The sequence below is a fragment of the Bison bison genome, unplaced genomic scaffold (assembly GCF_000754665.1).
Source record: "Bison bison bison isolate TAMUID 2011002044 unplaced genomic scaffold, Bison_UMD1.0 scf7180017864365, whole genome shotgun sequence".
Lineage (NCBI taxonomy): Eukaryota > Metazoa > Chordata > Mammalia > Artiodactyla > Bovidae > Bison > Bison bison.
Genome location: NW_011494937.1, coordinates 1,257,773 through 1,271,107, shown reverse-complemented (window position 1 = coordinate 1,271,107; position 13,335 = coordinate 1,257,773). Strand labels below are relative to the sequence as shown.

General features: G+C 52.4%; 2 protein-coding genes across 2 annotated transcripts in view; one reads left to right on the top strand and one right to left on the bottom strand.

The window, feature by feature from the left end:
• Positions 1 to 8,112, bottom strand: part of PALM3 (paralemmin 3) — a 9,359-nt gene extending 1,247 nt beyond the window's left edge. Inside the window, exons 1-7 of the mRNA XM_010855518.1 lie at positions 7,906 to 8,112; positions 4,966 to 5,014; positions 4,033 to 4,113; positions 3,453 to 3,595; positions 3,230 to 3,314; positions 918 to 963; positions 3 to 829 (exon numbers count right to left, since the gene is read on the bottom strand). Coding sequence (XP_010853820.1) covers positions 3 to 829; positions 918 to 963; positions 3,230 to 3,314; positions 3,453 to 3,595; positions 4,033 to 4,113; positions 4,966 to 5,014; positions 7,906 to 7,946 — 1,272 coding nt within the window. The 5' untranslated portion in view covers positions 7,947 to 8,112. The remainder of the gene's footprint in view (positions 1 to 2; positions 830 to 917; positions 964 to 3,229; positions 3,315 to 3,452; positions 3,596 to 4,032; positions 4,114 to 4,965; positions 5,015 to 7,905) is intronic.
• A 4,961-nt stretch (positions 8,113 to 13,073) lies between these two features.
• Positions 13,074 to 13,335, top strand: part of LOC104999890 — a 3,173-nt gene continuing 2,911 nt past the window's right edge. Inside the window, exon 1 of the mRNA XM_010855517.1 lies at positions 13,074 to 13,332. Coding sequence (XP_010853819.1) covers positions 13,074 to 13,332 — 259 coding nt within the window. The remainder of the gene's footprint in view (positions 13,333 to 13,335) is intronic.

Genomic DNA, 13,335 nt, shown 5'->3' with positions numbered 1-13,335 from the left:
GCCTTCCCCTCACTGCCTCTCTTCTCTGCACCTTCAGGTCCCTCCACCCGCCTCCTCTCCGCCTCCCACGTTTCCTCCTCGCCTCTGCCCTCCGCCCCCAATGGACTCTCATCCTCTTCCTCCCTTCCCAGTGCCTTTGGCCCTTCCAACCCCTCCACCTCCAGCTCCTCCCATTCCTCACTGAGGGTCACTCTTTCCACCCAGATGAAGGACCCCTCCTCTCCAAAGACCCCCTGCCCATCACCATCAGGGCTGCTCCTGGGGGCACCTTGTCCAGGAGCTGTTCCCCCTGATCCCTCCCGGAGCCCCAGGGAGCTGGTCTGCACGGCCTCTGGGCCCCTGCCTGCCTCCGCCATGGCCTCCAAGTCACTGCCCTCTGTGCCCCCCATCCCCTCCCAGACCACCTCCGTGATGGCCCTGTCCTCCTTGACCCATGAGGGGAGCTCTGGACGGCTGGCTTCCTGTCTGTCCCCGATGGCCTCCAGCACCATCTCCTCCACCTTAGCCTCCAGCTCCAGGCCTGTGGCCCCGATGGCACAGTCCTCTGTGGGCCTCAGCCCCTCCCACACCACCTTCACCATGCCTCCTCCTTTGGCCTCATTCACTGCCCCCTCAGGTGTTAGCACCCCCTGACTCGGCTCCTGCTCCAGAGGGGGGCTGGATACAGGGCAGGGGCCATTGGCTTCTGAGGAGGTCCCTGCTGCCCCAGGGACCCGCCTCGGGGCTGCTGGAACCCCGGCAGCCTCAGTTCTGGGCTCGGAGGGGGACTCCGGGTATGCGCCCACCGGTCCGGCTGGTAAGGAGGCTCTCTTGTTTAGATCGGTCTGGCCTGGGGGAGTCAGGGAAGAGGAGAGATGGGGCAACAGAGTAAGATTCAGGCCCTTCCTCTTGCAATCCCCAGACCTCAAAACACCTACCTGCAGGACCTGACTCCACGTTGGGCTGGGAGAGAGGACGGTGACCCTGCAGGGATGGCAGAAACAAGGTCAGGGCAGCCCACATCTCACTTCCAGCCTCCAGCATGCCAGCACCCCTACTCTGCTCAAACTCCCCTGATGGCTCCCCATTACTTCCGGACCAAACCATGAGTCTTCCTCACCTGTCTTATCTCCCTCTGCTGCACTGCCTTGCACATCGTATGTACCCAGTCAATCCTGTGTCCATGCAGCCACTCCCTCTATTGGGGATCTACTCTGCTAGCTACTGAGGTTACTTAAGGGACATGCATGCGTGCTCAGTCATGTCTGACTCTTTGCGACCCCGTGAACTGTAGCCTGCCAGGCTCCTCTGCCCATGGAATTTTCCAGGCAAGAATATGAGATCGGGTTGCCATTTCCTACTCCAGGGGATCTTCCCAACCCAGGGATCAAACACATCTCCTGCACCAGCAGGCGGATTCTTTACAACTGAGTCACCTAGGAAATCCCACTTAAGGGATACTTAAGACTTTTGCTATTAGAACTTAAATTCCAGTGGAAGGAAGCAGGTAATAAACATAAAATACAAATCTGTAATTCAGGAAGTGAGAAGGGCTGTAATAGCAGGGGGAAAAGGCTAAGAAATGCCTGGGAGGTGATGGGGTGCCTCCTGTAGGTATAAAATGCAGGAGGGGGACTTCCCTGGTGGTCCAGGGGCTAAGACTCCATGCTCCCAACGCAGGGGCACCGGTTCGACCCCTGGTCAGGGAACTAGATCCCACATGCTGCAACTAAGATCTGATGCAGCCAAATAAGTATTAAAAAAAAAAAAAATTGATGCAGAAGGGCCTCTTGGAGGTGGTGACACTGAACCCAAAAGGCCTGAAAGGTGAGAAGAGCCAGCCTTGAGTCAAGAGGTGGGAAAGGGCATTCCAGGAAGAGGGGAAAGGCAAGTGCAAAGCCCTGAGGCTAAAATGAATTAGGCAAGTTCAAGGGATACAAAAGGGTCAAGGGTGGCTGGAGTGGAGTGAGGAAGGGATGGAGGGAAAGATGAGCTCAGGGAGGGGAGCTGGGGACCTGGCCATGCAACCACCTTAACCAAACCCCACAGATCTCATAGGTCTCAATCCTACCCTCCTCTGTCCAAAGGTCTCCTCTCCCCTTCTGTCCTGAGACAGGCACCTGGGAGCCAAAGTAAGGCATCAAGGAGAGATGGGGGCTGTGGAAAACCCACAGCTTACTGTGGCCAGGTGCATCAGTTACTGGATCTATGGATACTGGATAATGTTCCTGGATCTATGGTATGGACTTCAAGGACAACCCAGAGAGCCAGATTTTAAGTAAAATCATCTTAGTTTTCAAAGACCCATATGTTGTACGGCATGTGGATTATATCTTAATAGAGGCATTACCAAAACAAAATCCCAAACCCCTCAAATCATGGAGATGCCTCAAATTATTAGACCATCTCATGGGGATCCTTTTCCCATTTTTGGGGCTGAATTCTGAGAACACATCCCCACATTTTCTTATCTTTTTTTTTGGCCACACTGTGCGGCTTGTGGGATCATTTTAGTAATCCCAACCAGGGATTGAACCCAGACCACTATAGTGAAAGCACCAAGTCCTAACCGCCAGGGAACTCCCAGCCCCAGCCCCCCAGCCCCAACCCTGCCCCACAACATTTTCTGACTACTTTCCTCATTTAGGTCACATTGGCAATCAAATATCAAAATAGGGCTTCCCTAGTGCTCAGGTGATAAAAAATCTGCCTGCAATGCAGGAGACCCCAGTTCAATCCCTGGATCAGGAAGATCCCCTGGAGAAGGAAATAGCAACTCTAGTATTCTTGCCTGGAGAATTCCATGAACAGAGGAGCTTGGCAGGCTACAGTCCATGGGGTCGCAAAGAGTCGAACACGACTGAGCGATTAACACAACACGACAACATATCAAAACATTCCATTGTGCCTGCTTCCGGTACCAAGCTATGATCTCATTGACCTTCTCTCACGCCTCTTCCAGCGGTGTGCTATTGTTATATATCCCCATTTTAGAGATGGGGAAACTGAGGCTTAGGCATGGAAAGCAATTTGCCCAAGACCACAAGAGGACCCAGGATCTAAACTGTGCTTGGGTACTTCTCTGGTGGTCCAGTGGTTAAGTACCTGCATTTCCACTGCAGGAAGCACAGGTTTGATCCCTGGTCAGGGAATTAAGACAGCCACATGGCAGGGTCACAAAAAAACACAACAACTGTGCTTGGAGAGGTACTGCTTTGAGCTCTGCTGGTCACATCCCCTAGTTCCTCACCTGTCGTCGCCAGGTGGGCCTGCCTGAGGGCTTGTGCTGGGCACCTGTGGACGCACTCTGCAGCAGCTGCAGCTGGGATTGGAGTCTGGGGAAGAGAAGGGGCTGCTGGGAGCCTGGACCCCAGGCTCAATGGGCTACCCCCAACCGGAAGTCTCAGCGAAGTAGGCAGAGGAGCCTGGCCTAGTCAGAGAGGCAAAGCCACCAGGCAGGGGGCCCTACTCACGTGAACAAGCTGTCTTCCAGGTTCCGGATGCGGGCCTGAGCTTGGTCTTCAGGCGACTGGGGGTCCTGTGAGGTGGGATCCTGGGGCCGCTCTGGCTCCTCAGCTGCCCCGTCCATTAGCCAGCGTTCCCGGAGAGACTTCCTCTGGCCATGAGAAGGGGCATGTGGATGGACAGACATTTCTGCCTCAGGCTGGGATACGTGCCCTAATAATGCCAGGTGGGAAGCCACCCCGTTCCCAGCCGACAGCTTTCCCACGCTGGAAGAAACACCCATCAATCTCCCCAACTTTTCCAGAATGGGATAGACACCCCCAAAGGGGAAATAAACGTCCCTCTTAGCCCCTCTCTACCCCAAAGCGGAACAAACACGTTCCCAAGATCTTCCCAAAGGTGGAACAAACGTCCCTCATCACCACCAACCACTCTTCCCAAGCTGGGGAAGACGCCCATCCCCGAAGCTGGAACCAACTCCCCCAACCCCATGTCTAAAGAGAGGCTCCTTTGGTTCCCAGAACTGACTCTCATAGACACCCCCACTTCATTGCCCGGGCTAAGCAGGCGCCCCCGCCCGCCCCCAACCTTGAGCCGCTCCACGCGGAGTTTCTCTTCCTCCAGCTCGCGGCGCGCCGCGCGTATCTCCTCTTGTAGCCGCCGCTTCTCCTGCGCACAGAGGACCCTGAGCTGCCCGCTGGCCGGGTGGGGCCGGGCGGGGCCGCCGCCTCCCCTTCCACCCTCCCTCCTCCGCCGGGTTAGCCGGGGCTCCCGGGGGCTCCCGGGACTCCCGGGGCTGCAAGTCGCACCGTGTAGCGGAACACACGTCGGGGCCCCAGGCGGGAAAAAGGTTGGGGGGCGGAGGCGCTGAGTCAGCAGCGGGTAGGGGCGGGGCCGGCCGCGCCCCAGATGCTGCGGAGGTCTCGCCCCGGCGGAAGGGGGGCGGGGTCTGTGGATGGGGAGGGCCCCGGGAATGGGAATCCAGAGGGGGAGGGGTCTGAGATAAGTGATTAAGAGGGATGCGATTCAGAGAGATGGGGGTCCAGATATGAGGATCCAATGGAGGGGGCTAGTGAGGTGGGGAGTCGGAAATGGAGGTGCAGTCGTGAGGATCCAGCGAGACTAGGATGTAGAGATGGTCCAGAGAGATGAGGATTAGTGAGATGGGGATTCAGAGACGGAGGTTCAGAGAGATGAGGTCCAGATATGGGGGTCTGAGAGAGGGGGTTTCAGACATGGTGTGTTTGGGAGACAGGGTTCAAGAATGGAACCGATTTGAGAGTGCGGAGTCCGCAGAGCTCCATTCTGGGGATGTTGATGATCATACAGAAGAACTGAGGAGCAGAGGGGCCTGAGGATTTTGGTGGGGCGCTCCAGGCACGGCTGGAGCTGAGGGTGCTCCCCCCACGTTCAGAGCGCTAGGCCTGCTCCCTGTGATAGGAAAGAGGTGAGGAAGAGGCCTGGGTATGGCGAGGGGTGCCCAGGGCTCAGGGCGCAGCGCACTGGTAGGGCGTCACTTACCGCGATGACCTCTAGTCGCTGCCGATAGAGGGAGCTCTCCGCCATGGGCCTGCAGGAAGACGGCGGGGGTTGAGGGGGAGCGGGGTTGAGGGGCGGCCGGCTTGGGCTGCGAAAGGAGCCTCCCGGGGGCCCAACCCTCAGCAGACCCATCTCTTGAACACCCATCTTTGAGCCAAGATCCCTGAACTGCTTGGAAATCAACCAAACCCAGTACTTTCCTCTATTTCTCCTTTGCACCTGGGAGGAGTCGGGGCAGAGGACAGGGGTCCTGTGAGGGGGAGAGAGCCCAGGCTATGACAGGCTGAGCTAAATCCTTTCTGAGGCTTGACATCACCCCTCTGAGCCTCAGTTTCCCCATCTGTAAAATGGACCAGAATAGCTTGACCCTTCCTCACCTTGCAGAGAGAGATTCCCTTGCAGGGAAATATCTATCCATGCAGGAAAAACCTTAGGACATCGTGCCCCCCAAACAGTAGCATGGTTTATATTAATAATAATTTTAGGGAATTCCCTGATGGTCCAGTGGTTAGGACTGGGCTTTTACTGCTGAGGGCAGAGATTCTATCCCTGATCGGGAAACTAAGATCTCACAAGTCAAAAAGAAAAATAATGATAATTTAAATAATTCCCATGACTAATAATGTTTTAAATTAATTATAATAACCATTCCCAGAAGCTCAGATCCCACCAGGCCAGAACATGCTCTGTATTTTTTCCCAAACCCACACCCTCTCTGGACCTTGGCTGTTACCCAGCATCCCTTATGTACGGGTTGAGAGAGGGGGTGAGAGTCTGGGAGAGAAGTGTCCATCTCGCTGTGGACACATGCCATTGCCATGGTAACTCCAGAGCTGCCTCTTCCACTTGCAAACCACCCTCCCAGGGGGCAAGGATCACCAGGTCACACTGCCTAGTGCTGGACTCCGAAATGGGGGGAGGGGGACTTGCCGTTTAAGGTTTAACCTGCAATTCTCCCATCGTTGTCCTCCTCAAAGCACCCTAGGATTCCCAATGCTCAGCCTCCAGGGCACCCCTAGTCTATTTGGGCTCTCCCTGGAAGCTGGAGACTGGTTGGTACTGCAGTGCACGTCGGGGACAGTCATCGTCACAACAACTTACCATCACAGAGATGCACTGAGTGCCAGCTACATGGAGGTGCTTCCAATATCTAAAAGGATATATCTATCTGCCTGTTGGCCCTGATACGTAGCCCAGGGTGGGCACAGAGCAAGCCCTCAAACATTTATTAATTTGAGCACTATCCTATCAGATGAGCTTAAACCTCATTGCCCAGACTCTGGTGGGGCCTCTCGGATCTTCTCTGGCTTCACCATGAAGGCATAATAGTGAGCTCGCATTTAGCACTTACTATATATAGCTCTCTAAGTGCTCTTCGGGGCTTCCGCTAGGCTCCCGCAGCCATCTTCGCCTCCTCCTCCCTGCCCTAATCTTGAGACACTGTAGTCAACTTTTTGCTGAGTTGACATTCCAACTGAGAAGAAAATCAGCCAACCATTAGCCAGTGCACACCATGTGCTGGGCACTGTTAAATGCTTTACTCCTAGTAACTCATTTGGGGCTTCCCTGATGGCTCAGATGGTAAAGAATCCACCTGCAGTGCGGGAGATCTGGGTTCGATACCTGGGTTGGGAAGATCCGCTGGAGAAGGCAACAGTTACCCACTCCAGGATTCTTGCCTGGAAAATTCCATGGAGAGAGGAGCCTGGCAGGCTATAGTCCATAGGGTCGCAAAGAGTCAGACATGACTGAGCACCTTTCACTTTCAAAAAACTTTAGTAACATTTAACCCTCTCGACCATCCTAAAAGGTAAGTAGTACTACTGTCCCCATTTTACAGAAAAAGAAACTGAGGCTCTGAGAAGTGGCAGAAGACTTGTCTAAGGTGATTGAGTCAGGATTGGAACTCAAGGCTCTTAGAGCCCAAATACTGGGAACACTGTGGAGAAATGGAAGTTCAGGCATCTTCATCTTGACAGCCAGGGGACCAGAGATCAGCCTGGGGAGGTGGGTCTTAGTTCCAATTAGGGCAGGATGCTGAAGTTCATGCTTTACAGGGTGTCCCAAAGGAAGCTCAGACCCCCTGCTAATAGGTTTGCCCTGGGGGAGGCTAAAGTACCCCCTCAGTTCTCCCAGGCCCAAGATGTAATCACCCTGCCTCTTCCTTGCTGGGGGGGTGGGGGGAGATCAGATTCCCATTGCTAGGCAACCAGGTTTGTAGTTGGTGAATAATGCAACGGGGAACCCAAAAGAGTGAGGGACCCAACTGGGGTCCCTGGAGGGAGCCCCTTTTCCAGAAGTCTCTACAAACCTCTGGAACCCCCTCCATCCTCTGACTTTCAAAGGCCTTCACATCTCAAATATTAAACAATCTGCATACTTTGTTCAATGTTGCTTGTTTCTAAATCTTCAGCTTTTTGCCCTGCCAGGGACAGTTGGTGGTCATTTCATTAAGCAGGTAATCATTTCCCTGTTGAAATCCTCTTTTCCAGTTTGGGAACTGTTAACCTTTTTTCCTTTTGGATCTCAAGCATTTCTTCCCACCACAGACACCAAAGGATGAATTTAGAGGCAAAATATGAGAGTGAGAGACCCTGACATTCCCCATCCCCCATTCAAGTCATAGCCCCACCCCGCCTCTGGCTGGACTTTGGGCTTGAAGCCTGCCAGTGGAAAATCCCAAAAAAACAAGGCGGTGAGAATTCACATCTCCCACCTGACTTTCTAGGGAGGGGGGCGTTGAAGAGGCTGCAGGGTTGGCTGCCAGCTGCCCTTCACTCTTCCTGGCCCCCTTAGGAGAGGCTAGCTGGAGCTCTAACCAGCGACAACCCCCACCCCGCCGTCCCCCCATAGGAAGGCCAGCGTCTTCCATGAGTCCCTCCCAGGCCCTGCCCACTGGCCCCCCTGACCCCCGACACTTACATGGGTGTGGCCAGAGACCACACATGGCTCGGCAGGGCCATCTCTGCCCAGAAGCCCACGTTCTGATTTCCAAATTCCAGACCTACCACCCCGGGTGCTTGCCGAAAGGTGCCCCGGAGGCTGTGACTTGGCTGTCGGGAGTTGGGGGTGGGGGGCAGCAAGCGGGCACTGGGAGAGCTGGTCCAGCTGGTTTGGGCCAGGAGGCGGGAGAAGCCTGGGCCGGGCTGAGGGGGGCTGGGGGCTGGCGGGCAGTTCTGGGGAGGTACTATCAGCTGTCCTGATCAATTATTTACCAGCCACTGGCCTCCTTGCTGCACTCGGCTGCCTCCCGGCAAACGCACTTTCACATGCCTGGTCAAGCCTGTGGACTAGGGCTGGGACTCCCTAACCCCCTCAGACAAGGGCACCTTTACTTGGCACCCTAGACATTTCAAGTCCGGCTGCCCACCAAGGGTAACCTGCCTTCGAATACTGCTGCTTTTACATACTACTGCCCTCCCTTCTTGGACCCTGATCTCTGGGGTGAGGAGGAAGGGCTGATTCCACCAGAAGATTCTGGAGACCAGAGCCTGTGCCTCATGAGAACCAGAAGGCTTGAGCTCTGGACAACTCAGGGCAACTTCCCTTTCTGGACCTCAGTTTCCCCTTTCCGAAAATGAGAGATTTCGATCAAATAGCCTCCAGGACACTGGACGCCCCTTAGATGTGATAATTATTGGGGGAGTGTGGTGATGAGAAATGTCTAGAGAACTTCTTACCCAAGTCTTGAAGGTCCCTATTCAATCCTCCCACCATCCCTTTCTTAAAGGAGCAGCGCCCTTTTTCTCAGCTGATCATGTGTTTTATCCAACCATCCTCGTGGGGAAATCATCTCCTACTCTCCAGGCTGGTCTGCTGCAGCCCCCAGCACTCTTGTGGTCAAGCTGTACAGCATGCAGGGTCTTAGTTCACCCCACCCGACCTGGGATCGCACCCATGGCCCCTGCAGCCTTAACCACTGGACCGCCAGGGAAGTCCCCTAGGCCCCTTCCTTGCTTCAGAGGGTCTGTTCCCCATGGAACAAAGGGAATGTGCCCAACTAAATCCTTCCTCCCTGCTCTAGATCCTACTCAGGATGGCCAAAAAGTGGCCGAGGAGCGAGGAAAGAGCTTGGGTACATGGGACAGGGTCCCTAGGTACATGTACAGGGCCCCTTGTTGTGTAGGACAGACTTGGGGTGGGAAACAAACGGGGCCAGACTGAGGCCTGGGGTTTTCCTATGCCAAGTACAAAGCTCCTAGGGATTCAAATATTTTCAGTTGAACCTGGTCTTCTATTGGGCTGGTCAAAATGTTCCTTTGAGACTTTATTTTTTCATAACAACAACCCGAAGATGGTATGGCAAAACCCAAGTGAACTTTTTGGCGAACCCAATAGATCCTCCTAAAAGCATATCTGGGGGACTTCCATGGTGGTTCAGTGGTTAAGAACCCCCTGCATTGCCATGACGGGGACATGAGTTTGATTCCTGGCCTGGAAACTAAGATTTCACATGCTGTGGGGCAACTAAGCCCACACGCCACAACGAAAGATCCCACGTGAGGCACGAAGATCTCTTGTGCCACAACTAAGACCCAAGTCAGCCAAATTTTTTTTTTTTAATAAAAGCTTATTTGCCATAATAGACATTAGAGAACACATTTTTAAAAATTAGCTTTTAGTTGTAGTAAAATACACAAAACAAAATTTACCATTGGTAGCATTTAGTACATTCACAATGTTGTACAACTGGCCACTGTCTAGGTCCAGAACCTTTTCATTACCCCAAGAGGAAATTCTGTACCCATTAAACAGACACGCCTTCCCTAAGACCCTGGCAACCACTGATCTGCATCTGTCTCTATAGATTTACCTATTCTGGACATTTTTTTAAATCAGTGAAATAATACAATAAATAATACAATATGTGGCCTGTTCTGTCTGGCTTCTTTCACTGAGCATAATTTTTTCAAAAGAGAAAGTGTGAGTTGCTGAGTAGGGTCTGACTCTTCGTGACCCTATGTACTGTAGCCCACTAGGCTCCTCTGTACATGGGGTTTCCCAGGCAAGAATACTGGGTGGGTTGCCATTCCCTCCTCCATAACGTTTTCAAGGTTCATCCATATGTTAGCCTGAATCAGTGCTTCATTCCTTTTTCATGGCTGAATAATATTCCATTGTATGAATGGATCACATTTTGCTTATCTATTCATTTGTTGATGGACATTTGGGTTGTTCCCAGAAGGAAATGGCAACCCACTCCACTATTCTTGCCTGGAGAATCCCAGGGACAGAGGAGCCTAGTGGGCTGCCGTCTATGGGGTCCCACAGAGTCGGACACGACTGAAGCGACTTAGCAGCAGCAGCAGCACCTTTTGGAGGAGAGTTTGTATTTTACTTCATTGCTTGTAGCTTGATTTTATAACTGTTAGCTATTTACTACTACTACTACTAAGTCGCTTCAGTCGTGTCCGACTCTGTGAGACCCCATAGACAGGAGCCCACCAGGCTCCCCGGTCCCTGGGATTCTCCAGGTAAGAACACTGGAGTGGGTTGCCATTGCCTTCTCCAATGCATGAAAGTGAAAAGTGAAAGTGAAGTCGCTCAGTCGTGTCTGACCCTCAGCGACCCCATGGACTGCAGCCTACCAGGCTCCTCCGTCCATGGGATTTTCCAGGCAAGAGTACTGGAGTGGGGTGCCATTGCCTTCTCCGGTTAGCTATTTAGATCAACACTTATATAGGCTTCTCTTTATACTCTTGTCCTGGGTTCCACCTTGAGGCAAGATTGTTCTGTTTATAATTGTGTCTGTCTCCTAAACTCAATGGCAACTTCCAAGTCTGTTTCTTTGTTCCCAATTTTGGGAACATTCTTTGGTAAGTGTTATGTGTTAGGCACTGTTCTAGGCGTGAGAGAGCTGGGTAAACACGACAGACAGAAAATGCTGTTAATACCACTCACTCTCCAGCTGAGGTCGGGGGCAGGCAGAGATAGATAATATACAAATAAAGAAACAAAGGTAATTGATGATAACTAGAGTATTGTGAAAGTGTTAGTCGCTCAGTCGTGTCCAACTCTTTGTGATCCCATGGACTGTAGCACACCAGGTTCCTTTGTCCATGGCATTCTCCAGGCAAGAATACTGGAGTAGGTAGCCATTCCCTTTTCCCGCGAATCTTCCCAACTCATGGATCAAACCTGGTTCTCCTGCATTGTAGGCAGATTCTCTACCGTCTGAGCCACAAGGGAAGCCCAACTGTAGTACTGGGTGAATTACAAAAAATAAAAAAGGCAGGGATAGAGTTACAGAGAAGAGCTGTGTTTGAGGTAGGCTGGGTGATCAGAGACCACTTCTCTGAAGCAGTGACATCTGAATCAAGTGACATCTGAATAGCAGAACCCACCCATATGCTGAGTCATTCCAAGCAGACAGAAAGGCCAGTACAAAGGCCCTGGGGTGGGAATGCAATCGCAGAGTTTGAGGAAAGCATAAAGGTTCAAACGGAGGAGGGATCAAGGGAGAGGGTGTCAGGAGATGAGATCTGAGAAGTGGGAAGGGGTTTTGAGCCAGGGTAGGAAATTTGGATTTTTCTCCTAAGTTTGGTGGAGAGATATCGGAGGGCAATGAATGGCTGGGAACAGGGTGGAGAGAAGTGGATGACTTCAGAATATGTGTTGGAGGCAGAGCAAACAGCAATCCAATATATGAATGAACTGGGGGTGGGTAGGGAAAAAAAAGAAATTGAGGCTGAGTTCTACATTTTGGGACATAAAAAACAGAATGTGTGAGTTGCTGTATGTAGTAAAGAGAAGTAGAGTTGGTGGGGAGACCAAGAATTCAGTTTTGAAAGTGTTCAGTTTGACCTATATATTAGACTGGGGACAGTTGGATATGAGTTAAAACTCAGAGGAGAAATTAGAGCTAGAGATATAAATTTGGGAGACATCTGCATAGAGATGGTGTTTAAAGTGTGAAATTGGAGTTTGTCAAGGTCTGAGTGTTGGCAGGAAAGAGATTGTATACTTAAACTGAGTAATTGATCAGAACTCAATAGAAGGAAATAAACAAGGCATAGTGCACTTGCTGGGTTGGCATCAGCTGGGAGCTCTTACCACCCCATAGCCCTGGAGAGAGAGCTGTTTGGAGCTGCTGCCGGCAGTGGAGGGACATAGCCAACAAAGCTTGGAGGAAGAACATATGGGATAAACATCCTGATCTCTCATTCTCCTCTCTCCCATCAGCCAAACCCAATGGAAGCCAGAGGGGAAAGAACCCCACTGATGCAGGTGAACCAGAAGTCTGAAAAGAGGCACCTGAGAGGTTAGAGGATAAACCATAAGTGGGTACCATTCTCCAAGACTAAGGAGCTAGTGGTAAGGAACTCAGGGAAAAGCCAGTGACCAGGTCTGGTAAATGGAGGTCAAGGAGGTCCTTGGACACAGAAGGGTCAGTGGTGTGGTGGAACCAAGAGCACAGTATGCATGGCTAGGAGAGAGATGCACATACTCATGTGAAGTCGTTTTTGACTCTGTGACTCTTTGGATGCTATCCCGCCAGGCTCCTATGTCCATGGGTATTTTTCAGGCAAGAATACTGGAGTGGGTTGCTATTTGCTCCTCCAGGAGATCTGCCTGACCCAAGGGTTGAACCCGTGTCTCCTGCATTGCAGGCGGATTCTTTACCACTGAGCCATCAGGGAAGAAGAGGAACAGGAGGTGATGAGTGGAGAGTCCACTGTAGAGACAACTCATTCCAGAAGTAGAGTTTTCATCATCATCACCTCCCAAAGGGGTAAGTACTGCCATCCCCATTTTACAGATAAAGGAACTGAGTCTTGGAGAAGGCTGACACTTAGCTCAGGTTCTCAGTGGGATGGAACCCAGGTGGGCCCAATTCTAATTGGGCCAATAGAGTCAGAGGGAGGAGGGTAGCTGCTTGAGATTGGGATCCAGGAGAGAGTGGAGTGAGAGGGTGGATGGAAAAGGGAGTCACCAGAGTAGGCAGAGAGTTGGGGGATTATTGGCACTCCTGAGACTGTGTAGCCGCCCCCTCCTTTCTTCAGGTAACTATCTTTTGCACTGGTCATCCCAAAATGGAGGGGGAGGGGTGGAGGCAGGTTTTGGCGAAAGCCAGTGGAAGAGAGTGGAAAATGATGTCCCTGGGAGTAGGTCGCCTGTTCCTGGCATCAATCCTGGCCAAGAACACCACAATCTTGCCCCAGCTGGAGGGAGCTACTTCCCCCACAAGCCTGGATACTTCTCTGGGTCTCCCAGTCGCCTGGTCCCAAGGTGACCGCCTTTCCAACCTCAGCCGCACTTCTGGGTCCTGGACGCGCTGTGTGTGCCTGCCTGCCTCGTCCCTCGGTCTGGGAGTGCGCTTGGCAGCGGCCGGCTCGCGAACTTTTCCGGGTG